This window comes from Rhipicephalus sanguineus, chromosome 1, assembly GCF_013339695.2.
Source record: "Rhipicephalus sanguineus isolate Rsan-2018 chromosome 1, BIME_Rsan_1.4, whole genome shotgun sequence".
Taxonomy (NCBI): Eukaryota; Metazoa; Arthropoda; class Arachnida; order Ixodida; family Ixodidae; genus Rhipicephalus; species Rhipicephalus sanguineus.
The window spans coordinates 225,381,026-225,408,382 of record NC_051176.1 but is presented as its reverse complement, the minus strand read 5'-3'; the positions used below and the strand labels follow the sequence as shown (position 1 = coordinate 225,408,382).

Genomic DNA, 27,357 nt, shown 5'->3' with positions numbered 1-27,357 from the left:
GCATCCTAATGCTCTTCCACCTGTACACCAAGAACATAGCTAGATGCTCAAGTGACGAAAAGGATATATATGCTGAAAAAAAAAACGGACGCGAACTGAGCAGGCTGTTCAGTTGAACCACGATTGATTTACATGTTAAGTTAATGACAGACCTCCAACCTCGGTCTTCTGCAGGGAAGATAATACGCTTAGTCACCTCCTCTCCTAAACTGCGAGGGGAGCCTTATTCTGGAAAGTTGAGGGGTGGAGAGGATATATGGTAAAGAAGAAAGTTCGAAAAAGTGTTGCTGTTGGATAATTTTTCATAAAGACAGAAGTAACTGTAACGGTATTTTCCGTTACAGTTACTGCGAAAAAAGTAACAGTGTTACAGTTACAAGTTCCTCTAACTTAAAAGTAACCAGTTACAGTTACAAGTTACTGAAAAAAGTAACTAGTTACCGGTAACGCGTTACTAGTAACTAGTTACTGCCCAAGACTGTATGCCGTGAAACCAACCATCCATTCAGGGGAAATCCGCACTAGAGCACTGCACGGGCCGGATTTTACGGCCCAGGCCCAGCCCGGGCCCGTGGTTTCAAGCGCGGGCCCAGCCCGGGCCCGGGCGTACATGACCGAACCCAGCCCAAGCCCGGCCCGGGCCCGTGGTTCCAAGCCCGGGCCTGGCCCGGGCCCGGGCATACTTGACCGTACCCAGCCCGAGCCCGGGCCCGGCCTGGGTCCGGGTGTTCATTACTAAATTAATCCAGGGCGCGCTTGTTCATGACCAGGTCCGACCCGGGCCCGCTATGAGATATTAGTTGTTGATGATGATTATTAATGATGCCGTGCGCTTTGTAGCGGGCGATCGGACGGGAAATTCGGTGTGTACATGCATCGAAATGTTGCTCTGCCCGCGGTGGTAGCTCAGCGGTTAAGCTGTTTCGCTGTTAAGTCCTAGGACACCGGTACGATTCCCACGGCGACGGCGGCCGCAATTTGATGGGGGCGAAATGCAAGAACATCCGTGTATATACTTATCTTTAGGTGCACGTTAGAGAACTCGAGGTGGTCGAAATTGATCCGGTGCCACTACGGCGTGCCTCGTAATCATATCATGGTTTTGGCACGTAATACCAAGGAATATAAATGAAATAAATGAAATAAATGCCGGGGCGTCGTGACATCGTCCGGGACGGTGGACGCCGATCGCTCGGTAAGCTGCTGTGTGCAGCAAGCGCTTAGGGCCACCTCAGAGAGCTGATGTCTCCTCGCGGCTGCCTCTTCTGCGCCTGTGCGAGTGCTTGTTTTGGATGTCGGTTGTTGTCGAGCGAGTCGTTAGGCTTAAGGCTTTGCTTAGCTGCCTGTTGCACGTGAGACACAACCCGTTGGATCGTGGCGTCGAGTTGTTGCACTCAGCTTCCCTTATTTTAGCTTGCGTGGCACGATTAAGCTAAGAAAAGCAACCGTTCACTTGCATTTGTCGTCTCAGTCACCGCCGATGTCATTGCTAGCCGGACTGCCCCGTTCTCTCGAGCGTGTACGCAGCGGGAGTTGTAACCCGCGGCTGGCTGTCTGCTGCACATCGTCTTCACCGATGGCCGACATGCCGTGACCTGCGTGGCTGCCTTCAAATCGGCGCCCTCGTTGAGTGCTGCCCGCAACCAGAAGACGTGTCGGTGCGAGCGACGTTCTCTCGCGCCGACGGCCACGTTACCTTTGCGGTTCCGGGACTGAGGTCAAGCCAGCGCAGCGGTGTCGACCAGCGGCTGCATCGCGGTGCACGGACATTCTGTAGGGACGTTTACGCCACTTGTTCTTTCGTAGAGCTTGTGTAGCAGTTCGTTTTTTTAAGTTTTCCGGGATATGGTTTTGATTTAAGGTTGGGGGGATGTGGGGGTGCTATATCCCTGCCGTAACTTGGGCGCGGCCGCTGTGTTTGCACGCACGTGCTTTGTGCGTAAGCGGAGACCTTCGTCCAAGGCCAGGGATGCGCTGTCTGTAATCCGAGTTTAGCACGGTGGCGCCGGCATCGCCGCCGCGAATTTAGGCCGGCGCATAGAAACAGCAGTGAATCGCTCTTTTCGGGTGTGGCAGCGCGCGCGGATGGACGACGGCCGCGGGGTCCGTGGGGGTCGGTACCGCGGCTCGCTTCCCTCGGGCCTTCGTGGTGAGTCGTGCATCTGCGGCGCCGCCTTCGCATTTGTATTGTATTATGTTGTCTTATTTTATGTCTTAAGTATGTATTATGTAATATTGTATTGCATGTCTTACATTCTCTTGAGTGTGTCATATGTCTCCCAGTATTCGTTGTTACGTGTTACGTGTTTACTAATTCGGCCGGCGAGCACGCCATATATGTAAAGAAGTGTTTTAATAAACCACTACGTTGTGTTGCCCGACCGCGTGAACTGTGTCCGTGTGTTCCGAGGGCGGCAGCGGTTTAAGACCCCACAAACTATTCAATTTGAAATTATTCGACCAAATCACTATTCGGTTCAAACCTCAAACTTACTATTCGTCCATCCCTAATATAAATGCATCAACATAAACATACATTTTAACAAAAATATTTTGAAGGGTTCCCCATGAACGTTACAGCATTTTTGTTGTGACTATGTGCATTACCTGTAAATGTTGGTTCTGTTTGTGCAAATAAACCTAACGTAGATTGGCAGGAATGCAGAATGGGAGACGAAAAGTTATGACACCCCTCCTTCAAACTAGGGGGGGGGTACGTACAAACATCATGGAATGTAATGTGGCAATTGCAATGCCCTACGTTCCTCTTGCAAAGTATTGCAGCATGCATGTATCCACCTCATGTCGCTGGTGTATAAGTGTATAACAGCGACAGCCCGGCTCAGTATAGCTCAGCATGATGGCCTTTCACTTCAGAAGAAACCACCATCAAAATTTACTTAGTACAGTAGTTATTCACCTTTGCTTATTGCCTGCGGCAGTTTGTGAAAGTGAAGCACCACAAAAGTCGTCTGCTCTGACTCGTGGAAGTGTGAAAGTGCAAAATGCACTCAATGTCAAAAGGCCGAACTTCATTTTGTGAAATTATGACTTGCTGACAATGAACAGGTGTCAGTTTCCAGGACAAAGAGCTCATCGGCAGGTATGCACTACCCAAGCCGCATTGTCTGCTGTGCAATGTGAACTCGTCACAAGTCAAAGCCAGCAACTCTCAGATGGGCGACTAGTTAGCACAGGTCGGCCAAAAGATGGAAGCTCACTCAGACTCTCCCCTAACTCACACCTCTGATCAATAAATACTGAGGTGGCGCATGAATGTTAGTGTGATGAGATGTGTGAATAGACTTGAGTATAAACGGAAGACGATGTAAGGCTGGTAGTAGTGCCGAATATGAGTAGATAGGACCATGAGTCGGCAACGAAAGGTCGAGCTCATTCGACTCACTCAAGAAATATATTTTGCACTTAGGGCTCACTCCGACTCAAACTCGCCAATATTTTCCTCTGTTGGACTCCCTCGGACTCAGACTCACTAAATTTTTCTTCAACTGGACTCATTCGGACTCAAACTCACTGAAATATTACTCACCCGGACTCACTCAGACTCAGGCCCGTATTCACAAACCAACCTTATCCCTATCTTTTGCCTTCCTTACCTTTTCAGCACCTTAGCACGTTTTATAAACAAACCTTATGCACCAATCCAGCCTTTCCTTAACCTTATCGCCGTGAAAAGGTGGCATTCGATAAGGTAGCCCGGCAGCTACCTTAAGGCGCCACTTATGCGGCGCGCTACGGCTTATTACGCAAGAAGCTGTACAAAGTCATTAAAGAAAAGGTGACGTACGCGAACGGCGTCCATATGTGCAATTAACGCTGCAAGTACGTGCTCGGGAACCGTCAAAATTCCAAGGAATAGTTCAGCGACGGTGTGTTGCTGAGCAGACTCCACTTCTCGAAGCGAGCACTTCATGTCCCCGAGCTTGCCGCTGGAAACGAACAGTCCAATACATCGGTTTTCCCGTGCCCCCCCTCCTTCAGCTGCTGGTGGCGCTCTGTTTCTTCGGCACAGGCACTTTTTAAATTGTGAACGGTGACTTGGTGGACATACGCTTGCCACACTGCCCCGCATAATAAACGTGTGAAAAAATCACTGCGCGTACGGCGCGGAAGCGAGCGTGTTTCACTGCGGTATGGGATATATTTTTTCTCACTTTTTTGCACTCACAGAGCCGCTGTACGGCCGCACGTCGCTTTTGCTGCTCTGAGCTGCTCCCACTTTCTCGTGTTGTCCTTCACTGAACACCCCGTGCTACCTCAATGCGACGCTTTCAAGTCGATGAGCAGCGCTGGATCTTCAGTAAAATTCAATTTTCGCCTTTCTGCCGCACTCAATAACAAGGCATATGTGTGATACACGCAAATATCCACACACGTACACACGCAGGCAGACGGAGAAAACGGCTCGCAACTTGGTGCGTCCGTTGGTGCCCTCGTAGAAATGAGCGCTCCGTGGACCGGCTCATGCCGGCGCGTCTTCGACTGCCTCCGCTTGCGGCGGCGCGTCTACGCAAGCGGACGGTTGCTATGACAACGGTAAAGTGATAACAAAGAAAAGGAGCACACGGCGCAACCAGACGATACGCGTTCTTTCCGCAACTCGCACGGTCATGCGTTCCTGCATTTGTCTTATTGTTTTGAGGAGCACATAGCTATTTTTTCTTGCTAATAAACCAACAATCAGCCAGCAAAAGTTCATAGCCTCGCTCCCATGCTCGTTCCTTATCACGACAAGGCCGCCTTCCGTAAGGCTACCTTAAAACCGAATAAGGCGAGTTTCTGAAATGCACTGCGGCCTTTTCTCATCCTTAGACTTTTCCCTTCCATATAAAAGGGAGCCTTATAGCGTTAAGATAAGGTTGGTTTGTGAATACGGGCCTCAGACTCAAGGCCAGATCTGAGTCTCAGTGAGTCTGAGTGAGTTGACTCATGAGTGAGTTTGCCGAGCTATTCTAGTTAGTGCCACCTCCTTGAGCAAGTTTTCCAACTGCCCCAAGCTCATAACATTGCTTCCCACCAACAACTGGCTGGGATGTTCAAAGCACACTTCTGTGTTAGCAAAATAGATGACGAACAAGTACTACTACTTGCAGTAGTCAGATACAGTGTTATGACGGTAACAAGGGTTGACACTTAAGAAGAGTGAAGCTAAAGAGCAGTATCTGGAATAGTAATTTGCACCAGTGGTTAACATGGAAACAACCTGAATTGTTTAAACACTCTTTCATGGGTTTCTTAAGTATTTCTCAGCTTCTCCACTGGGGTCAGGTGCATGCACAGTAAGGTTACGAGAAAATAGAGAAGCAGATGTCAAGAAAGTACCAACTAACCCCAAGGCCCTGCAATCCGCACAGCTGCTAATGGGTTGAAAGGGCTGAGCAAGGTGGAGACCACACGGACCCAACTCGGGAGCTGCAGCGCCGGACGGGGAGTGTTGCGCTCAGGGAAACCCCATGGGTCCGCAAGCACAAGGTGGGCCACACGCTCGGGAAAGCGTATTGCATACGAGGCAGCCAGGAAGCCACCCATGCTGTGTCCCAGCAACACAAAGCGGTCGAGACCGACCTGTGCTCGCCATTCTTCAATGCCTACAGTGAGAAAAATGTTAGATTAATCCATTCCAATAAAAAATAACTTAAGAACGGTCATTTTTTTTTAAACAGTCATTATCAGCGCATGTGCCCAGTTCCACATAGTGCCTTGGTTAACTAAATAGATGATGCCTCAGCTTCCACTGAACAAGAAGCAGCACTAACAAAAGTGCTTGTGACAGCTCACTCAATCACAGTGTGAAGTAACTGTCAAGACACCTCACAATTTATGAACTGTCCTATTCCTGTGCACCAACAGAAGTCTCCAAAAATAAGCTATCCTCATTGCACTAAGGTGCAAGTTAATTCTGTTTACATTCTCTGCAGATTCTTTTTTTTTGGTAAATATTTTTGTACTGATGGCAAATAAACATTATTATTATTATTATTATTATAAATCTAGGGCACTTAGGTGTAACCATGGTGCATGGTTTATGGCGAATTCCACTGGTCGAGCCGTACATTCTCTGCAGATTCTTTTTTTTTTTGGTAAATCTAGGGCACTTAGGTGTAACCATGGTGCATGGTTTATGGCGAATTCCACTGGTCGAGCCGGAGCAAGTTTTCTTGCTCCGCGAGAATCTGCGTTCCACTGGTCGATTCGGAGCAAGTTCGCGTTTTCCACTGGCAGATTCGGAGCAACCCATTCCACGACGGAGCGTTCCGAGTTGCTCAGTCTTGCAGAGGTGGATTTCGCCGGAACTCCGGCAATGCGGTGATGTCATTTCCGGTACAGTCGGGCAACTCGGTTGTCTTCAGCGTGTTTAAGGTGGAGTCTGATCACCCTGTGCACTTGTTTACATTCCTAAAATGGCGTTGTTTGACTCTGCTGGGCGAGCTTCTGGCTTGCTTCTTGCTCTGAGCGATAGCGAGAGCACGAGTTCTGACAGTAGTAGCAGCATACGAAATTATGTTCGAAGAAATGTTCCCTGACCCACTGTTTGCATGCCCGAAGATTATCGGCTACATCGAAGAAGAGATCTCCATGTGCTCGTCCATATTTGTCAGCGCAACACAAGAAAACGGCACGCCTGCTTTACGCCACTGCGGGGTCGAAATGCGCGCTTTGCAGCGGCGACCCATGGAAACGCACAGAGCGGAAGCAGAAATAGTTCCCGGAGCCAATTTACGTGACGTATGCATAAACAACTTCCGGAGCGACCTCACGCGGAGAATTCACGTGTTCCACTGGCAGATTTGGCTTGGTACAATCCGAGCGCTCGCTCCAGGATTTCGGCAGCCGCTCCGGATCTCCCAGTGGAATTCGCCATTAATTTCACTACTTTTGCAAGCTACGAATTTAACAAGAACCAGGCTTCCACTGAATGAGCTCATGTTTAAGCTAGTAACTGGTTTAGTCCACAAAATTTTTAAAAATAAGGCTGTAATATTGTAGTTTATAAAGCACACAGATGTCTGGCACAATGCCAAAGTGTCTCTGATACAAACAGCACTGCCCCATGGTAACCATAGACATGGACAGTTAGCACATGAAAGTTCTACAAGGGCCAGCTTCAACTGATTTTTTTATAAAGGCTTTAGTGCAAGCAAACACCACAACACTTTGCCAAATCCATTATTAATCCACTTGAGCACATGGATTATATATTTTATCCCTGAGACTATAGGTGCCTTGTTACTTTCCACGGCATGTATTTCGAAAATTTGTATTTAGAATACACTAGTTGAACACCTGTCACTTGTATGTATTTCTTTTTGATGAATCACACCACTTTAAAGGCACAAAGCAATTAGCAGTCACTTAAGCTAATAAAGAACTTGAAGATAACTACAATGTAGACAAGCTGTACATTGCTTGTTATTGAGTGTGAAGTCTGTACAAGCTTCAGGAAGGAAATTTTTTTAGCAGTGACTGCACTCTTACTCTGCACAAACTGGTATTCAGCCTCCAAAGAATCCCTCGAGAGGCGCGGTCGTGAACTGCGGCCAAAGCCCAGCAGGTCAAAGCAGTATGTTGTGCGGTCCTGGGCAAGGTAATCCAGGTTGAGCAGCCACAGAGCCACTCCTGCGCCAAAACCATGCACCAACACAAGTGGAACCCGCTCCTCCTCGACAGCTGCTTTGGTGCTAGGACCTAGTTGAAGGGTACGTATTTGGTGGCTGCCCTTGCAGCCCAGGATTGAGTCTATGGTCACGTATGTCGATCGAACAGGCAGCTTCACATCTACAGAAAACAACAAACCAATAAAAAGTAACATTAGCATCACTGGCAGTCGGGTGCTTTTCTTTTGTTCCAAGGCTTGCTTCACATTGATGGCACGATTTTAAGATAAATAGGTGATGATACGAGCGCTGGGATACTTATTTTATTACTACTTCCAAGCTCTTATGACAACAAAAGCATTTTGCTTCAATAAAATCTCTACACAACAGTTTACAACATGCAATCATACAGTTTATGTTCATACAAAAACACACTAAGAAGCACCAGCATCACCTCTTTAACCTGTTATTTTTCTTTGTTAAACAAAATTCCAATCACTCAAAATCCTAGAAAAATAGGGGCAAGTCAGGAGTCACAGCCCCATAATTTACTGCAAGTAATTGTTTCTACGAACCACTTTCGGTTTCCCAGAGGTAGATACACCACCATATAATGATAATTAGTTTGCTCCACTGCTGAGACTGCTGCAGCTGTTACATGTGAGCACAACCATAAAAAAATGTGCAGCACTCATTTATTATTACTTTCTGAATAGGCAGCATCATTGTAACTAACCACACTGTTACACATCGGAAAATTTTTCTCTCTGGTAAGGCATCGCGACAATGTCAATGATGGCAAGTCCAGCACTTCAGAATCAATTTTAACATAAATTACGTGTTTCCCAAGTTTCCTATTTTAAATGTGTATTACTTTCCTACTTTGTTCAACAATTACCATGTAGTGCCCAAGGCCATTGCAGCAAAGGAGTTCCAGCAAGAAATAGAAAACACCTTCATTAATACAGTGTGCTGCCAATCAGCAAACGTGTTCCCTTGATTTACCGTCTACACAAAGAAGGAACTAGCATATGTGCATCTTGGTTTGCTACTCTTAAGATTCTTAAGAAACTGAACCCACTCCCTAAATATGCCCCCACATAACCAGAATACAAAAGGAAAAATATCATAACTGAAGAAGTAGATGGGGCCATGTTTTCTGTGTAACAAGATATAGGAATTATGCAGTGAACTGCTACGCATGCAGAAGCCCAAAACCTTGGCATGGCAGCATGAATCAGAGCTATGCACATATAATGGTGAATGAATGCAAAAGAGCAGAGCCACAATTTAATCTAATTTAACCAGTTATCTATGTTTAGTCCACGTAAGTAGCACACTACTCCAATACCCCAAAATAGTTGTTTACTACAACATGTACAGTGAATACAAATTAGTAATCTGTAACAGACCAAGTCAACAACCTTTCCTTCAATATCAAACACATACACACACTTTCTTCCTACTGGAGACAATACTGTACTGCAAAGGTAGAAAAACATGCTTTCTTTCTTTTCTCTCCACTTCTTCATTCTCACTCCTAAACTCTTGTACTCCTGGTCAAAAAAGCAAAATCAGTTCAGCTTGTTTGTAACTTCAACATGTAACAGGTTTCACCAAGCTCCATCTTGAATTGGTTGGAGCTATATAATGCTCTCAACACAACAGGATTTTTCTTTATTGTCTAGTTAACACCTGTAAAATTACTTCTTTATAAATCATTAGTCCGTTCCAAACTAGAATATGCTGCATATGTGTGGGACTCCAGTCAAGAAACGCTGATTTATAAGCCTGAATCCATTTAGAACCGGGCTGCTCGTTTCATTCTTTCTAACTATCATCACATCTCCAGTGTCACTTCCATGAAAACAAGTTTATCATTACCTCTGCCTTCGGAACGTAGGAAAATATCTCGCTTCTGCCTGTTCCACAAGGTATATTACAACAATCCGACCCTCAAGAATAAATTGATAACCCCTACTTCTTACGTATCTGCTCGCATCGACCATCGTCATAAAGTTGGTATTCCGACATGCCACACCAACCATTTTTACAATTCATTCATCCCCCGTACGCCAGCAAGTTGGAATCACCTTCCCCGATCTGTCATCGAGATTACTGATAACCCTAAGTTTAAGGCTGCTGTAACTAACCTGTTGTTGTTATAATGGTATTTTGTAAGATTATAGTATTTCGACTTTTGAGTAGCCATTTTGTATTCCTTTTTTTTTTGTATACGCCTATATATTGACACATATTGCTACAACGATGCATTCTTTGGTTCATAGGCACGTGCTTGTGCTTGAGTGTTATTTCGTTAGCGTTGATTCCTTGTTGTATTAGACCCTGTTTTGCTTTGCATTTCTAAATCAACTGTTTTTTGTTCTTTTACTGTGCACTGTTTATTGTTGGTTTTCTTCATTGTATCTATGTAACCCCCAAGTTTTTTCTTTTTTAACTATGTTGTATTAAAAATGTAACCCACTCCCCTCTGTAATGCCTTCGGGCCCTGAGGGAATTCAAATAAATAAATAAATAAAACACTAAGGTCTTTCATGTGCCAACTCTGTATTTGCTGAACAAACTTTTTCTATTCAATCCTTACTTTCCTCTTCATCATCATTACCACTGTGAAAAGACCAAACCTCCAAGCCAGTGTTGGCCATTATTAAGCAGCAAGCCGAACATCTGGCTTTTCCCTGAAAGCACTCAAACAATGCTATTCGGTCACATTTAACATTACGGACAGGCATTACGAAAATACGGCGTAACAGGTTCTTTATCTCCAAAAGCACCTATACATCCGAGACAGCCAACCATGAAGGCTAATCATGACTTCTCATCACAAGAACAGAGTCATTTCTTTGTGGCGATTCATAACACTGGGTGTGGAGTACAGAGAGTAAATGCAACAATAAGAACATGAAGGCTTCCACTGCTACAAGCCTATTGTACACCATGATTTGCTAAACACAACGATTTTCTCCAGCTATCCATCTTGTTTTCAACATCATACAATAAAAGAAAGAAGTTTCCATGGTGATATGGTATTAACCCTCTATATGTCATGTCTGAGTATACCAGTATGGCATGCTACTGGCCTTGCCCAAGGTAATCTGTGAAGACGAAAAATTTCTAGACTGATTCTGCTCAAAAGTAGGTAGAATTATGTTTTTACGTAACTGGTGGCATGGCAAAACTTTAGACAGTTGGCGGCCCTCGTTTCATTTTTTTGCAAACGTTTCAACAAGGGAACTTGTCTTCATCAGGGGCTGAATAAATAAGATAAGCTCCCTTTGCCAAAATGTTGGCTCCAGCAACATTCTTTGTTCGACGCCTCCTGATCACATCAATACTTTATCAAATCAATTCAGAAAAATTTGGTGTTCCTTACCAGTCTAAACAGATTTAGTATTGTTCTTTAGTATCCTTCTAAAGCAAATCCTTACCAAGTCATAGGAGAACTCAGTAACTTACAAGACAGCAACTTTCGCTCAGCCTCTTCAAGGTGCTCAGATGAAGTGGGGCACCATCGGATGTAACTGGAGATCCAACTGGGAACAAGGTCAATCAAGCTGCTCAACAAGGTGTCCGCCAGCAGGCATGTGTGTTTCAGCAGTCGCAACCTGTGCACCCCATACATACGAGCTTTTGTCACACACACAAACATGCAAACACATACATACATACATAACGCAAGCATACATAATACACGCATACAAAATGCCTCTACTTTGTATAGTTAAATGGAAGTATTATCGTTGGAAAACACGTCGCAAGGCTTACGGTTGTGGCAATGGCACACCGCAAAAACTAAGATGAAAATTAATGCAACTTTGGCTACAGGAAAAGCAGTTGTGAAATATTTTGGCCTTCGTGGTTAAAAAATTCCAAAATTAAAGAGAAACAGCATGAAACACAGTATCAAACACACATCTTACATCTAACAGCATTGCTCACTGCACATTTTCAAGAAAGATTTGTGGTAAAAAGAAAGATTATGATGTGCAGCACAGTGTCACCAATGCAGTCACAGAAAAATTAATATTGTAGTTAAATGAAAATTACTCTGAATGTGTGTGTAACACCCTTTGCAGACTTAACAGACGCTGTGTCAGAAGCTTGATAAGAGCATATACAACTAAAATAACTGCAACATCTTAGTCTGCATGTTACACAGCAAGATGGCCATTACAGAATGCACCCGAGTCTGACCCGCTGAGTCATGAGGGAGATTGATCAATGCGCAGAAGTGCTGAGCTTGCCTAGCTCTACATGAGCAACACCTTCCACATGAGATGCTAATTACAGACACTTAAATGACAAAGAGGAAAGAGCTATTGCAAAAATTAGTTTCATAACATTTAACGATCACATACTAGACAGTCGTAGTAAAGCCTTGAGGTGCACACCAGGAGACTAAGGCTATGCAAGCACACCTTTCAATGCCACTGCGCTGTGGGTGGGCATGCCTCCACAGCTATCAGTTAATTATGTTTAAGCACCTTTCGGAAGCAAGGAAGACACCATCCAACAGCAGCACACATACTTTGACAGGTGCTATGAAAAGAGTGAAATCTCTCACAAAATTCTTTGTGTCAAACCTAAAGTAGCTCTACCTGCAAGCAGCTTGTCAAAGAATATAATGCACTTCTAAGCCTGGTGCAACATTACAAGGGACAGCATGCAGCAACATTTCAGAATTTCACCAGAATGCCAAGCACCTAACACTTTGACTGATAAGTGACCTAAAGTGCAATCAACAATACATGAATATCAATTCCAAATTTATTTTTATCTTAACTCTATACAAAAGTATCCATACAACTATACAGAAGTAACAGTGTCCATGCCCTTTTCCAAGACAGCCTAGGCCAAACAGCAATAGACATCTGAAATGTTTTTCAAGAACTAAAGCAAAAAATTAGGGTGCTAAAACAGAAAAATTTTCAAACTGAATCGAATATTAGAAAAAAACAACCAGAGATTATCAAATTAAATATTTTTTTTTATTTAAGAACCAACACAAACACAAAGTTTCTGCAAAGTCCATATGATAAAAGAACATTCAGGCTTGTATATATTGACATATGTATATAATGCTATTTGGCAATTAAGACATCCAAACAACTGATTTCAATCATATGAAGTACCATCTAGAAATCATCTGTAATAAGTAATAAAACAGAAGAATAGCATGCTGCCAGATGCACGTATACTGTTGTGTCCACTGAAAAAAGGGGAATGTGATAGTACAACAGCACACATTGCTTCTAACAGACAGAAATTTGGTGGGCCTGACCAAATAATTCACTGGAACAAACACATATATAAGCTACTTAAAAGCGAGCCGTCCTTACTGAACTGGAAAGTATTGAGGCAAATGTATCTAGCCCACATGTCAATTCAAAAACAGATACCTCTGTCCAACAACCACAACAACCCTACAGATCACTTCTACAAATTTGCCTCTATGCCTTCATCAAGACACCAATAGGAGTTTTTTATACCTTATGCATTTCAAAGAAACAACTTTGAATAGTGAATTTCTGAATTGATGGAAACAGTATGGTCTATTCTATTCATATCCAAATATGTACACACACCTAAAAAATATCAAAACGAAAAGAAGGGCCTTCTAGGAAGACATAAGTTTGATATCACAAATTTCAAGAACTATTCTTTGTGTATGTGTGCTTGGGCCATTACGGCTCAGTAGAAGTGGTTGAAACTCGCTGCACTCAAGCTCTTTCAGAATAAATTCTAGTGCATTTTCACCAAAAAACATCACCTACAGCCAAGTACAAGTTATTAAAATTCCCGAAGTTCACAGCGAGCTCACGTGGGAACTTCATGGCAGTGTTACTACCACCCTTTCGTCTATTCGGATAGAACAAACCTCCTCTATAGGTAAGAGTGCCTTTTTCGGTATTGCAGAAGGGTAATTTATCGACACAGCTCAATGAGTTTACTCTTTTGCATGTTTTTACATCAATGTTTTTCACACCCACTTCAAAGCATTTAATCAAACAGGAAAAGTACAAGTCTGTTATGGGCAGAAGCTTAATTTGCCCAAAATAAGCAAGGTATCCACGTCATACTCTGCATTGACGACTACACGAGTTGGTCTTGCCTGTAAAACGTAATTTTACATATATTAAGACATATTATGACTCCTCATGCTAAAGTGACAACAATTCAATACAAAAAAGAAAGGAGCAGTGTAAAATATAAGTTTAACATGTTCCACTAGTAAAGAGAGCTCTCAAATTAAAGCCCTAAAAATCCTAGCCAGGATGCAGAAGAGTCTTGCAATACAACGCATTTTTGCTTGAATGCTGCCTCTGCTAATTATACCGTAACAGGAATAACATGAGCTAGTGACTAGATGTGAAAAGCATGCCACCCACCCTAGAGCACTGTCCGCATCTTTCCTACCTGCCCATCCGGTGGGCCTCACAGGTACAATCAGCCAAGTATGTACCACATTGCACAAGTGCAATGTAGCACTCTGCGTGAAGTAATTTTCCTAGATGTCAGACACTAGGTCCATCATGTCACTTCAACAAGGTGTTAATTTTCCTCAGCTCCATAGGCATGTGCTCATGCTTGACACTATCATTACATCATTTCACAATGCTTTACATTGCTTTTAAGCTCTAGTTTCAGGTAATGCTTTATTTTTGCTCACAATCACCTTTACAACATTATATTGCATCAAATGCGATATGATTTACGTTATGGCAAGAAACAGAACTGAAAAAATTACAGGAAAGAAGGCATGTTGCCACAACTGTCCAGTTTAAGTAAAATAAAAGGTTTTTTTGTTTGTTTTTTTTAAGTACAACTTTTGTGCCGGTTTGGTGCTGCATATATTCATGTGAACCATACCCGCAGTTGTATAATCGAAAGGGATTGGACGGTAGTAAAAATAGTGTTGCCACATCACATCTAAAAGAAACGATCAAATATTTTAAGAATTCAAGTTGAAATCTCAGGCACAACACTGTCATGCATTTGAACAGTCAAGTATTAAATTCTGCACGACGACGCACCATAGATCATAACGTAATACCCGTGACTTCATCGTGAATTCACGAGTACTACGCCACACAAAATAAACAGCGATGTGACTCACTAGTGGCTACAATTCGCATGTCATCGACTAGCAACTATTTGCAATACGTTTGTCCATGTGTTAGCAAAGAAAAGACAGCCATGTCATAGCTCGGTCATGAGACACAGACATGTTTTCATTCCTTTCCCAGTAATTACCGGAAACTACACACGTCGGAGTCAGCCCGAGCACACGCAATTGGAATGAAACCTCTCGTCAAACAAACCTCATCCTTAATACGCAGCATTCAACACGATACTGCTGTAAATGAAATATGCTCGTGTCTAGGAAGAAAACCTACAGAAGCAGTGACTATGATAAAGTCCGTCCGACCTTAAGTCGAAAGGAATGAGACAGTCATTTTGTTCGGCGGAAAAAAGCCTTGTATCTATGACATTACGAAACTGGCCTTGAACAGCTCGATCACACGAGGCCATTTCAGGGCGAAATCATAACGCCATCAAAGAAAACAACGTGAAATCGTACAAGAAGGACACAGAAGAACACAAAAAGAAAAGTATTCTCGCTACTCGTATCTGCGAAGGAGGCCTGTTAACAGTAAACGTCGGTCAAACACTTTCACGGCTGCTTCGTGACGCGCCCCACACAGGCACTGCCATTCATTCGTTAGCAGTTGAAACTCACCCTTTGGAGAGCTCCGCCGACGATTGATCTTCGAGGGACATGGTAAGAATTGTTCAGTTATTCTCTTACGCTAAGTCAGAGAACGATTCGACGCGAATAAATTAGATGTTAAGTGCGAGACGGCGCACTTTTGGGCTACACTCGCCACCGGTCTTCTTTCGCTGCGGCTGCGGCGGCTTCTACTGTTCTCTTGCGCTTTCACACATGCGCACGCACGCACACATACAAACTGCGTGGGATTTCCAGCGCAAAACATACGCTTGCGCGCCCGCCAGCCGGTAGAGGTGGCGCCACTAGACATACAGGTTTAACTTTATTATAAATAGGCTTACTTAATTAAAAATAAGCATTCAAATATGTGTTTTTTTTTCAATAATAATTCGGTGTAAAATATAGATGTTGCCTACAAGCTTGGATGAAAAGCCTGGATGGACAATTAGAAAAAAAAAAAAAAATGACGCTCAGAGTGGCGGCAAGTTTGACTTTAGCATTTAGTTCTCTAATTCAGAAAAAAAAGTGCCACTAACTTAATTATAAGTGAAAATGTATGTTCGGGAGTCCTACCAGACGATAAACAGTGCTGAAAAAGACAGACGTGCTGTTTGCGTACCAGAAGGACTCATTGCACGGAAGAAGCTATAGACGGTGCGCAAGATGTCAGATTCGGCCGTGTTTTTCTTCGCAAACCCAAACTTCGACACCCTGCAATGTGTAACCCTCGTTCGTGGCGACGATGAAGTCTCTATAGAGACGTCTAGACAAGAACACATCTACAAGGCCAGGTTTGTCCCACAAATTTAAACCGCATGACCTCCCCACCCCATATACCTTGGAATTGCCACCTGTGAAAAGCACCCTCGCTATCTCATTTCAAAACACGCAGTGCGTTCTCTAATACATGACTGGCATAAGTTTGAACATGCCAGAATCGTAGCGCCCATTAAATTTGATGCTACGATGAGGCGGAAACGATGGAGCTCCACGCTGTCTCATCGGGTCAGTTTAATGGCGAATGTATATGCGTATATCTGCAATGCAGTTTGAACGCTCTGAGTGCGGATGCTGCCCTTGAGGTCAATTTACGTCTCGTCAGCAATTTCAGCAAGCTATAAATATAGCAACATCATGTGTAGTTTTGCCTACAGTCATCGAATAGACCTATCGTCGTCGTCTGTTTTCGTTTGTCGGGCACACGTCTGTTTCATAAACTTTACTTCTTCACGCGGCATACATTATAAGTAGATACATAGAAACACGATAATTTCGTGCTTCTAAAGTTGTTCATACTTACGCAGTGCAACTTAGGGATTAACTTGTAAGAAAAAAAAAACGAGAAAAAAATGAAACAAGAAAAAACATTTGCATGGTTAAAGACGTACGTGCGTCCGCTTTCAGATTGAACGCAATTACTGTTTTACAATTTAAAATATCGTATGCGTGGTGGCTGAATACACTGCCCTATTTGATTCACTCCTCATCGAGAAAGGTAAGATTATTCATTGACAGAAGTGCGCGCCTCATCGACGTCTGTCACCACTGGCGTGGCCACAGAGGAAAAGGGGTGGGGGTGGGGAGCCAACCTTGCTGAGAAGTAGAAGATGAAGAGGACATGCAGGGTTAGGGAAATTTAAACCCCCATCCCACTTCGAAAGCTTTACATTTTGTATGCCTATATATATATATATATACACGCACACGTACAAACACGCGTACGAACATACATAATTTTCTGGCTACATCCCTGTCTATCACAGAGTGTGGTTTTGTAGCCATAAATATATATAAGTAATAGGTTCGTATACGTCTCTTAGTAACTAATAATCTTTTGTGGTTAACAAATGAAGGCCTCTTGTAGCCGAGTATAAATTAATTTGTTGTTCAAACTGTATGGGTACACGGGCCAACACTAGCGGAAAACGGTTATAGGCAGTGCGCGTGTGAAAATGCGGTGTCTGTCATATGTATACGTGATGATGGACATTACAGGGAGCTCATCTTCCGAGAGAGGCAAGTGATTGCGACCCCCGTACTCCAGGTGCCATACAGTGTCCTGGCCATCACGCAGGTGAGAATTGCCATTAATCCGCCTTAATATTGGTATTAAAGTTTCAGAACGAAAGAGATGGGACAAAGTGTTCTACATAGTCCTCCTATGGGCGTGACCACAGGGCTCATTACTATAATTGTTGTAGTAATACTACTACTACTACTACTACTACTACTACTACTACTACTACTACTACTACTACTACTACTACTACTCCTGACCGGGAGTAGTAGTAGACACACATCCCGATTTCATTAGATTATTGATACCCTCTTTGTTTGTTTTCTTAGTCCACATCAAGGCATTCATTCATTCATTCATTCATTCATTCATTCATTCATTCATTCATTCATTCATTCATTCATTCATTCATTCATTCAAGGCCACTTTTCGTTTCGCATTTGTGAACAGAATACTTGGCCCAAAGGCAGTTTTGTAATCACTGAAAATTAGCTTCTTTCTCGTGGTAAAGCCGAATGTGCCCATAATAATCGATCAGTATCACGGCGACCATCGACCCCGTGCATCGGAGGTGACAAGTGCGCGGCTGCGTAGCGTACTCACGGCGTGTTCTCGCCGCACCGGCGGTCCCCCGCAGAAGAGCCTGCTGGACAGCGAACCATTCCGGCAGCGCCTGGAGTCGATGCGGCTGCGCGTGTGCTCCAGACAGCGCGTGCTGCCCCGGGAGTTCCAGTCGTGCCTGAGCTACACAATGCTGGCGCTGCTGGCCCCGGCCTGGAACAGAGTCGGGCCGTACCTCTGCCAAGGTGCGCACCGCACCCAACCGCTGTCCCTTTTATATAGTGTAGATATACATAGAACAGGCGCCATTATTGCACCCATCCGGCAAAGCATTTGGCACTGGTCCAAATTTGCGTGTGAACGCGGCTTCGACATGAGTAGACAAGTCGGCAGCGAAGAGAGTTCCCAGCTAATGGCGCAGCCGGAAGGGCCCGTGCTTATCTTGAAGTACTTAATTGATGAGGAAATTAATTTGCGACTATTGAAAACGGAACAAAACCAACACTAACATTTCAAACGCATAACTTGTATAATCGTGTTATGAAAAGTTCATTATGCTATTCTTTTCTCGCTTCTTTTGTTTTCTGCCAACTGTAATCGAAAGATATAAAAACAATGTCGGCTGATCAGTCGCTAACACCGCTACAGTGAACTAGAACGTGGCAATGGCCGTGAATTTTCGTTTGTGTGGGGTCATATGTATGTATATATGTATATATATCCTGAACCCCGTTTTCACTCCTCGTTGATGAACCTCTATGTCAAAGCGAAATTAACGGCCAGTTTCGAAACAATACTTTATCAGTCTCCATTTAGTGTTCCTTACGAAACTACGATAGAAACCCGCAAGGGGTACACATTCGGAAAGAATTCTTTCTCGGACCAGATTTTGCTTGATATCCGAAGGTCGCGGTATTAAATACCGACAACGGCGGCCCCATTTCGATGGAGGCGAAGTGCTAGAGGCCCGTGTACTTAGCTTTAGGTGCATGTTAACGAACCTCAGGTGGTCGAAATTTCCGGAGCCCTCCACTACGGCGTCCCTCATAATCATATCTTGCTTTTGGGACGTAAAACCCCAACAATTATATATATTAAGATTTTGTTCGATATTCAGGCGATTCCGCTTGCGTTTCAAATGAAATCAAATTTCCGAAAAATATTTCGTAAATCGTTCGTAACTGCGTGCTGCATCCACATGGTAGTCAATCTCGTTCATTTGTCTTTCTGTTTTCTTTTCGTTTGCCTTCTTTTCTTTCATTTTCTATCACGCAGGAAGGGAGTTCTTAGTTGCCGCCGGCGTTATACCAGCAATAGGTAATTATTATTTTTTCACTGACAATCTTGTCCCTGTTTTTTTGCTTGTGAACATCGAACGCGGGCCAATAAGAAGCTGGGACTCCAATATGTTAGAGGTATTTTTTAAATAAGGGTACATTGTATTGAAATCGGCTATTTATACTTTTTATGTTCATAATACTATTGTTTGGTGGTTGAACTTGCTTAAAAACAATGAAACAACTGTCAAAATTCGGTAGTCATAACTGGTTAGCTTCACTTTATTTATTTTTTTTTCTTTCATTTCGTATACACACGCTCACATAGCTTACAGAAGGACGTCCCAGTAAGTGTAGGTGTGGTGGTCAAATCAAATCTCTTTTGCGTCCCAAGAGTGGCAAATATTGGCCACGGAGACGAAGACCGAGCTGACGCTGGCCGCTGGTGGCATCAGACTGCGACACATGACGGTGAGTCGGTGCTGCGACCTACCTCGTTCATGTTAAATGATCACTCATACTGCGCAGGACTCGGCACGAATCCGAAACTATCGGTACGGTGATCAGTGCGGGTTCTCAGTGCCACCGCGCGTGCGCGTTGTAGTGTCACGCGCACCCTCAGCAACTCCGAGCACGTTTGAGGTAATACTGCGATCCTCAGGTTTGAGGACACTTTGGTGCCGCGCCATGGTACCTGACAAACCAGAAGCCCGATTTTACGAAGGCTTTCATTCGAATGGACTGTTGGCCAGCGACCCCAGTGACCTTTGATAATACGCACAGTATTCTGTAGACCCTATATACTGAGAAAAATTAACCAACTAATGCTACACGTTACGTTCGAATGAAATGAACGCATTACCACTCTATGTTGCCGATACAAATGAATGTAACGCGTTACAAAAAAGTAAAGTACTTCTTCGTTGGTTCGCATACAGATTGATATTCGCTGCAGAAACCTAGAAGAGCAACTTTACAAAGCTTCTATTGTACGTGCAGCGACCTCTTGCCCTTAGTACTGATTGAGCGCGAAAGAGAGCTCCGATTAAGTCGCTAGATTTGAGTACAATTAGTAGGTTAATCATTTCGCTGCCTACAGGGTTACACCTGATGGTCGCTGCGGCACCTGCAAGTCTTCAACGTGGTATGGAACATAAGGCAAAGCTACATACTCAATAGGCTAGCTCTGCAAGGAACAGCATCAGCGAGCATGTGTGTGAGGGCATTATTGTTGATCTACCACTACTCAAAGTTATTCTTCTGGATGTTTTCAAAAGAAGACACCAAAGCTCACAACTGCATAAGGATGCAGACGCATTTTTCAAGCCCGCTGAAAACAAAGCATTTTTGTATTTGCCATTGCGGCAAGTCTTGAGAAAGCGGGTTCGTTGAAATATAGCCGATGGACGACTTATGCGGCGTGTGATTTTTTTTTTCTTTCTTCCATGCATCCCTATGTATGTGCAATAACAACACTGCTGCCCAGCCATTTTTCTCTGCTCAGCAATTGCAAACCTCTCCTCACAGCTGGCCGACCTTCTGAGAGTGTCCAAAATCGCCCATTCCACTTTGGTTGAGCTGTGCGTGAAGGAGGTTCCCATAGAGCCCATGCAGTGCTTCGTACTGCCAAGGTAGGGTGGTCGATTGTTGTCTTATTCTCAGATGCTTAAGGTTTGAGTGTTAGCGCAGAAACGTTTTGAGCGCGAAACCGACAGAAACCACAGAAACCTGCACCTTATCTATTGTATGGAAAGAGAGCCGCACTTTCTCTGATCACTCACAGTGTGCCACATGCGGGTCAATTAGAAGAAGGTCACGCGTCGAAACTATAGTCGGACAGCTCACTACACGTTGGCGTTATATTCTACTTGCTGTGGTAGTCGAAAGGTTACCGGAATGGAGGCCAGGAGAAACGAGGCGGAATGTCAGAAGAATGTCTGCCGATGAAATTAGGTTATTATTATTTTGTTCTTTTTTATATGCTCGACGAAAAGTGCTCGACGAATGTGGTCAATGGCGAATAAAGACACTGAAAGATGTCAAGATAAGATAGTCACAACAAACAAAAACGTTTATAATAGCAGGCTTTGATTTTCAAGATGACGCTATCAACTGACCGAAATTGAAGTCTTTTACACGATCTACAAGCGCCTGCGTGACATTCTGACGTGTCCAGGCACGCGAATCGAATGTCTTTACCCGAACACTGATTTAATATTTACGCTCTTGAAGAAAACTTTAGCTCAGGCCCATCTCATTTTTTCCTATTGAAATACATCCACGCAAAGCGCACGAAAGATCTCATGAAACAACCGCTGGACCGACTTGAAATCATAATTTCAAAGGTAAGTCCGAGCAACTGTAGGCCGGAGAAGTTTTATTTAGGACCTCACTCGCCTAATTTCAATGGCACATGCCTGCTAGGTGTCTTCTGTTGAGTAGGTAATAATTGACAAGTGACTGTTCGCTGAGTTACGAATCGCCTATAGTTATACAGTAGAGCTTCTGTAAAAGTTCGCTTCCTACAGTCACTACATTTTAACTTAATTTTTCTGAACGCCATAAACCTCATCATAATTGATGACCATCGGGGAATGTTTTGCAAGCATCACAGAAATTTCAGATGAAGGTTTTTCTCATTCAGCCGCCATCGCTATGCGGCCACCATGGCAAGGCCTGGGATTGAGCCTGCCATCCTCGTACTCAGCAGCAAAATGTTGAGCCATGCACTGAGTGCTTTCGTTGTTCCACATAGCGCATAAGGAAGTACGGGCCATCACGCGAGATTGAAGTGGCTCGTACAAAGCGCAGCAATTTACTCACAAACAACCGCGGCAGCTGAATTAAGTGAACATACGGCATTTCATGCCGTTGTATATATAAGCTTAGCGAAAACTCAGAACGAAGTCACGAAAAATGACGCTGGCGCTCTAGCGTACGGTCAGGAAAACTAAAGTTTCCCATCTTAGATAGGGTGTTTATTTAGGCAACGCAGAATTAAAAAAAAAATTAACTGTAGCCATAGGTCGGCAAAAAAAATTGGAGCTCACTCAGACTCACTCAGAAATATTATTTTGCTCTGAGGGCTCACTCGGACTCAGTCTCACCAAAATTTTCCTCAACCGGACTCACTCAGACTCACCAAACTGTTTCTGAACAGAACTCACTCGGACTCAAACTCACCGACATATTACTCAGCCGGACTCACTCAGACGCAGACTCATGGCTTGACCGTAGCCTGAGTGCTGAGTCGACTCATCAGTCCGTATTAGCGTAAAATTAGCTTTCGATCGTGGTGTCAATGCTCTTTAACGCCAATATCTCACATAATCGGTGCTCTACGATACGCCTTTGATCTTGTACCTTCAAGTACGAGTTATCAGTGGTTTCAATTCAGTAAGGACATCGTTATGAAATATGCGACTCACACGAGATATTTTTATCAAGAACTTTCATGAGAGAGTTTGCGGGGGAGGTCATGTATCCCCCTTCCCCCTAACTCACGGCTCTGATAAATAAATATTGAGGTGGCGCATGAACGCTAGTGTGTTGAGATATGTGTGAATAGACTTGAGTATAAACGTAAGCCGATATAGGGCTGATAGTAATGCTTAAGTTTAGTAGATAGTGGCAGATAGCGTAATTGCCGTCCATGAGCGCGATAGTTCGAAGCAGTCGCAGATGTTGAGAATGAATATATCGAAACTGTTGTCACACCGAAATATTCATGCGATGTCGATGCGCTTTGCGCGTTTACCTGCTACAATCTGTCAATATCTGCCCTGAAGTAATCGCTTTACAGCGCGATTGGTGATTTCTTGTTAACTAGCCGATTATGTATTTCTATTTATCGCGCAAGTCATGTCCGCCGCTCAGAGTCGTCGAAGTCGAGGACTGCGATTATCTGTCACAAAGCCGGTGTTAAAAATGTCTCAATTGTAATAAAAAGAAAAGAAAGACGTGGTAAGTACGAGAAGACCCATACTGCCACACCTTCAGGGCTACCTCTTATAGCCTCTAATCAAATTACACCCTTTCTCCCACTCAATGCCGCGAACTGTCCTTTCGGAACTGAGATTAATTAATTAATTTCTCCCATTTCTGACAACAGGTTATGTGTCTTTTGCTTTGTGATGTATATATAACGGTGTTCGAGAGCTTCAAACTTGTTTTCGTTGTTCCCGTTACAGTATGAGGATCGCAACGGCCATAGCAGTGTCCTTCAAAGTTTTCTCCGATTGTCCGTACGGAAGCTTCCAGGAGCTGAAGAAGTTCTGGAAAAACACCGTAAGTGCACCATGATGCGCTGAAATAACTTTGCTCGCAGGAGGAGCGCGCTCATTAAGCGCACGCACTCGCGTTAGAACTGTAGACATAAAAACAAAGGTCAGGCTTATTAACGTATACCATTCGCGTGAGATGTTACGGAAGTTGAGAAAAGTTCTCGGTGCACTATATACATTGTGCTAAAGATTCTTTGGGTATTTCTTTGCGCTTGTTCACATTGTGTCCCACCCGCCTAAAAAAAAAAATATATATATATATATATATATATATATATATATATATATATATATATATATATATATATATATATATATATATATATATATATATATATATATATATATATGTACCCTCCACTTTTCACCATCGGCCGCACACTGGCAAGCCAACAACTAAGGTGAAGTTTTCTTTCAACTCATCAGTCACGTAATTCTGTGGTGCATTTTCATCACGTATCCCGAGCATCCACATTGAAGCTCGTCTTCCGTGCCCCTCCCTCTACAACGAGCGGTATAGGTTCATTCAGGGGCAAGCCGCCTGTGTGATGCCTTCATGCCTTCACGCCTTGGGTGCCAGCATTGCGGACGAGGGCACCACTCTGCAGGGGCTCTGTAACGTCAAACCATTCCGTCCTTTTCTTATTACGTCCTGTCTGACGTCATAGTTTACATCACCGCGAAGCAGGCACGGAAGAGAACACACAAGTTTTCGTGCAAACAAGCGCTTTTTCCTGCTTGCAGAAAGTTCTGTTCTCTTTCTGCGAAAGCGAATAGCATTACCTATTCTGTCTTCCCGGCTGCTGTGAGTCTATGAGCGCGCAGAAGTGTTGAATATTCCGAGAGTGTCTGTAACGTCCTGTGGACCTTGGAAGTATTCAAATAAATAAATAAATAAATAAATAAATAAATAAATAAATAAATAAATAATTAAAATTTTCTGCTTGCTTGTCAAGTGGTGCCTAGCAATAATCTCAGTGTCTTGCAACAAGGCGTTAAAAAAAAAAAACGTTTCCTCAGCAAAAAAGAGTTCGCGAAATGATGTCGTTCATGAGCACTAGGAGGATCAGCCCATTATATATGACTACCGTTCAATATCGTTATCGTGCGTAAAGAAATCCACTCTTGCCAGTTGCCTTGAGTACTTGGCCGCAGCCAAAATGATCGGCAAACTCCCATCTTCTAATCTGTTCGGAAGAGGACAGTATCGAGTAATTCCGAAAAACTCTAGGTGTCATTTGGCATAATAATGCGATGTTTAGTGCGCGCACGTCATTTTGACGTCGTTAGTTCTCGCAGTTTTGTGAAGTCGCATGAGAGGTAGGGGGATTCCTGCGCAATACGAAAAATTTCTTAACTCATTACCTAACAGCGAGATAAATGCTGCATCTGAAACAATATATGTTGTGCGATGAGCTGTCATGAAGCCATGGGGCGTTTTCACGGCGTTGTTGCCTAATGTTTACAACACAGACGTTAACGCAGTAGAAACAAAACGAAATTAATGTGGAGTTATACCTGTTCAAATCTCTACAAAGCAAGCCCGAGCTTTCACTGCTTGTATAAACGTATTTGCCGGGAGCGGTGGAAGGGGAAGGGATAAGGGCACATTTTATCTCCCCTCAGCTCCCCACGCCCACCCCCTGCCTTTTTCCGCCGTGAAGAAAGATCGAGCAAAATATGACGCCTGTGGATCCGCAGTCCTTCGCAGTTTTAAGCATTACGCTCAATACGGTTTCCGTAAAGCGATACCGACTGTACTGGCTCCTGTTGCTCAGAAGGAGATTGTATACACATTAAAAACCAGAAAATAATACTCGACTTATTTCTAGACTTGAATCTCCAAAGCCTTTGATCTTGTCAACCACAACGTTTTGTTGGGAATGTTGAAATATATGTTAGCCGCAGATCACATTTTTCAATCTTACCGCATTTACAACATCAAACTCAGATTGCAATGATCGCAGCTGAATGCTCAGATGAAAAAAAATATTAAATATAGCATCCACCAGAGGAGCATTCCCCAGGGGACACGGGGAATGTACATTGGAGAACACATGATTGACCACGTAAAATAAGTATTTACTAAACTCTTTATAAGGACTGGTATTCTACTCAATATTTCTTACGATTGTCCTAGATCAACATGCTTCTTCAAGACGCACTTTTTCTTTCAATTATAAGTTACGTATTGCTCGTCTGCGGTTTACATGTAAAGTGCCCTACCTTTTTCGCATTGCGTGATCTTTTCATAAAGAACAATATTATTCAAGTTACTTTCATGTACCCTTACAATTTCTGCCGTAAGTACAAACTCGGGCTAGTTCATAATAACAACGAAGCGCTGGAAACACTAGCCGGGCTAAAAGCTAACAAACCTAAACACTGGCAGGTGAAACCGTGTCATTTTGGAAAGCAAATGCTATACAGTTCTTACTGTTTGGATTACCGAACGCAATTAAAAGTGGACAGATAGAAAAATATGTTACAAATGCAAGCAGGAAAGACGTACATTTCATTATAGTTATCAACAAAGATCAGTCAACGGTAGCTTTAAAACCTGTGCATTCCACGCACTCAAATGCGCCGAAAGCTGTCAGCCTACTTCAAAGGTGACAGGTGGTATACGGCGCTTGTTTTCCCCTTCAGGGGACGTTAGCGAACTGGCATGCACGTACGCAAGCGATGTAGTCGAACTACAAACAACCGGGTGCTGAAATTTTAGCCACTAGACGTTTGCAGTACAGACGAGTGAAATGAAATGCCACGCACGTGCACGGCATTCGCATTCCGTGCATCGGCGCTCTGCGAAAGTTTCCTCGTCGACAGACAAAAAAAAAAGAAAAGAAAAGAAAAAAAAGTTCAGCAACGCGCTGTTTGTGTTTGTCTATTTTGAATCGGGTAAAGATGTATGCGAGCAGTTTTTGGCGACATAAGCCTTGGCTATAGAGATGTTTACCAATAGCAAATGCAGTATCGACCATTTCATTGAATTTAAATCTGTCCGTAAGTCGCAACGTGGAGGCCATTCTCTCCATCAGTGGCACGCGATGTGGTTTTCTACATGACGTACTATGTTATATCAGTATATATTAAAGGGACACAAAAGATAAAAACGATCTTTCACATATTTGTAAATTACCCCTTCACGATACCAAAAGCACAACTCTTGCCGCGAGAAGACGCCTGATTACGAGAAAACACGCCAAAACAAAATGAAGGTGGCGATGCCACCTTCAAGTTCCCGCGCCCTCACGCTGTGACGTCATTAATTTTGACAGCGTCAACTGGAGCCCACATAGTTCTTAATCGCTCTGATAAAGTTAGATGATTAACGCACAAAGTATCAGGAAATCTCGTTGATCTAATGTGGCCAAAATACGGAGAAAAAGAAAAAACTTGCGGCACGCTGAGAAATATCCGAGTCTAGTATTCCTTTAAGTCGAAGCTTTCTTTGTGAAGCTCCCTCCGTTTCCTTTACTGTGGCTGCTGCTGCTGTCTTGCAGAACAGGTCACACTTAAAAAGTTATATTTAACAAAATTAGCGTTGCAGTTGTGTCGCGTCTCCTTCTCTCTCTTTGACATCACCTCCCACTTCAGTCACGTGTTTCAGTGCATACCTAACTTCCGTTATGCCGCTTCCAGTCCGGCAAACTGGCTTCAGGGTACGTGCTTTCGGATTCTACTTCCAGGCTTAACTTAATTTCTGGCTTTCACTTCCGGTTTCTCAAGTATACTTCATGCTTCCACTTTCTTTCTGTACTCACCATCCATCCGGTCTACCATTTACTTCCCACTATAGAATAGCTTATGAAGGCCTCTCTAAGCAAGACGAAGATGCGAAGGAGTG

At 43.6% G+C, this 27,357-nt stretch overlaps 2 protein-coding genes across 2 annotated transcripts in view; one reads left to right on the top strand and one right to left on the bottom strand.

Annotated features, from left to right (window-relative positions):
* LOC119373380 (1-acylglycerol-3-phosphate O-acyltransferase ABHD5) overlaps window positions 1-15,591 on the bottom strand; it is a 37,746-nt gene extending 22,155 nt beyond the window's left edge. Inside the window, exons 1-4 of the mRNA XM_037643407.2 lie at window positions 15,379-15,591; window positions 11,094-11,242; window positions 7,498-7,797; window positions 5,352-5,609 (exon numbers count right to left, since the gene is read on the bottom strand). Coding sequence (XP_037499335.1) covers window positions 5,352-5,609; window positions 7,498-7,797; window positions 11,094-11,242; window positions 15,379-15,419 — 748 coding nt within the window. The 5' untranslated portion in view covers window positions 15,420-15,591. The remainder of the gene's footprint in view (window positions 1-5,351; window positions 5,610-7,497; window positions 7,798-11,093; window positions 11,243-15,378) is intronic.
* Window positions 15,592-16,032: 441 nt separating this feature from the next.
* LOC119381671 (uncharacterized) overlaps window positions 16,033-27,357 on the top strand; it is a 46,615-nt gene continuing 35,290 nt past the window's right edge. Inside the window, exons 1-7 of the mRNA XM_037649447.2 lie at window positions 16,033-16,160; window positions 17,365-17,443; window positions 18,024-18,192; window positions 19,223-19,264; window positions 19,619-19,695; window positions 20,752-20,855; window positions 23,415-23,511. Of these exons, the coding sequence (XP_037505375.1) occupies window positions 16,033-16,160; window positions 17,365-17,443; window positions 18,024-18,192; window positions 19,223-19,264; window positions 19,619-19,695; window positions 20,752-20,855; window positions 23,415-23,511 (696 nt within the window). The remainder of the gene's footprint in view (window positions 16,161-17,364; window positions 17,444-18,023; window positions 18,193-19,222; window positions 19,265-19,618; window positions 19,696-20,751; window positions 20,856-23,414; window positions 23,512-27,357) is intronic.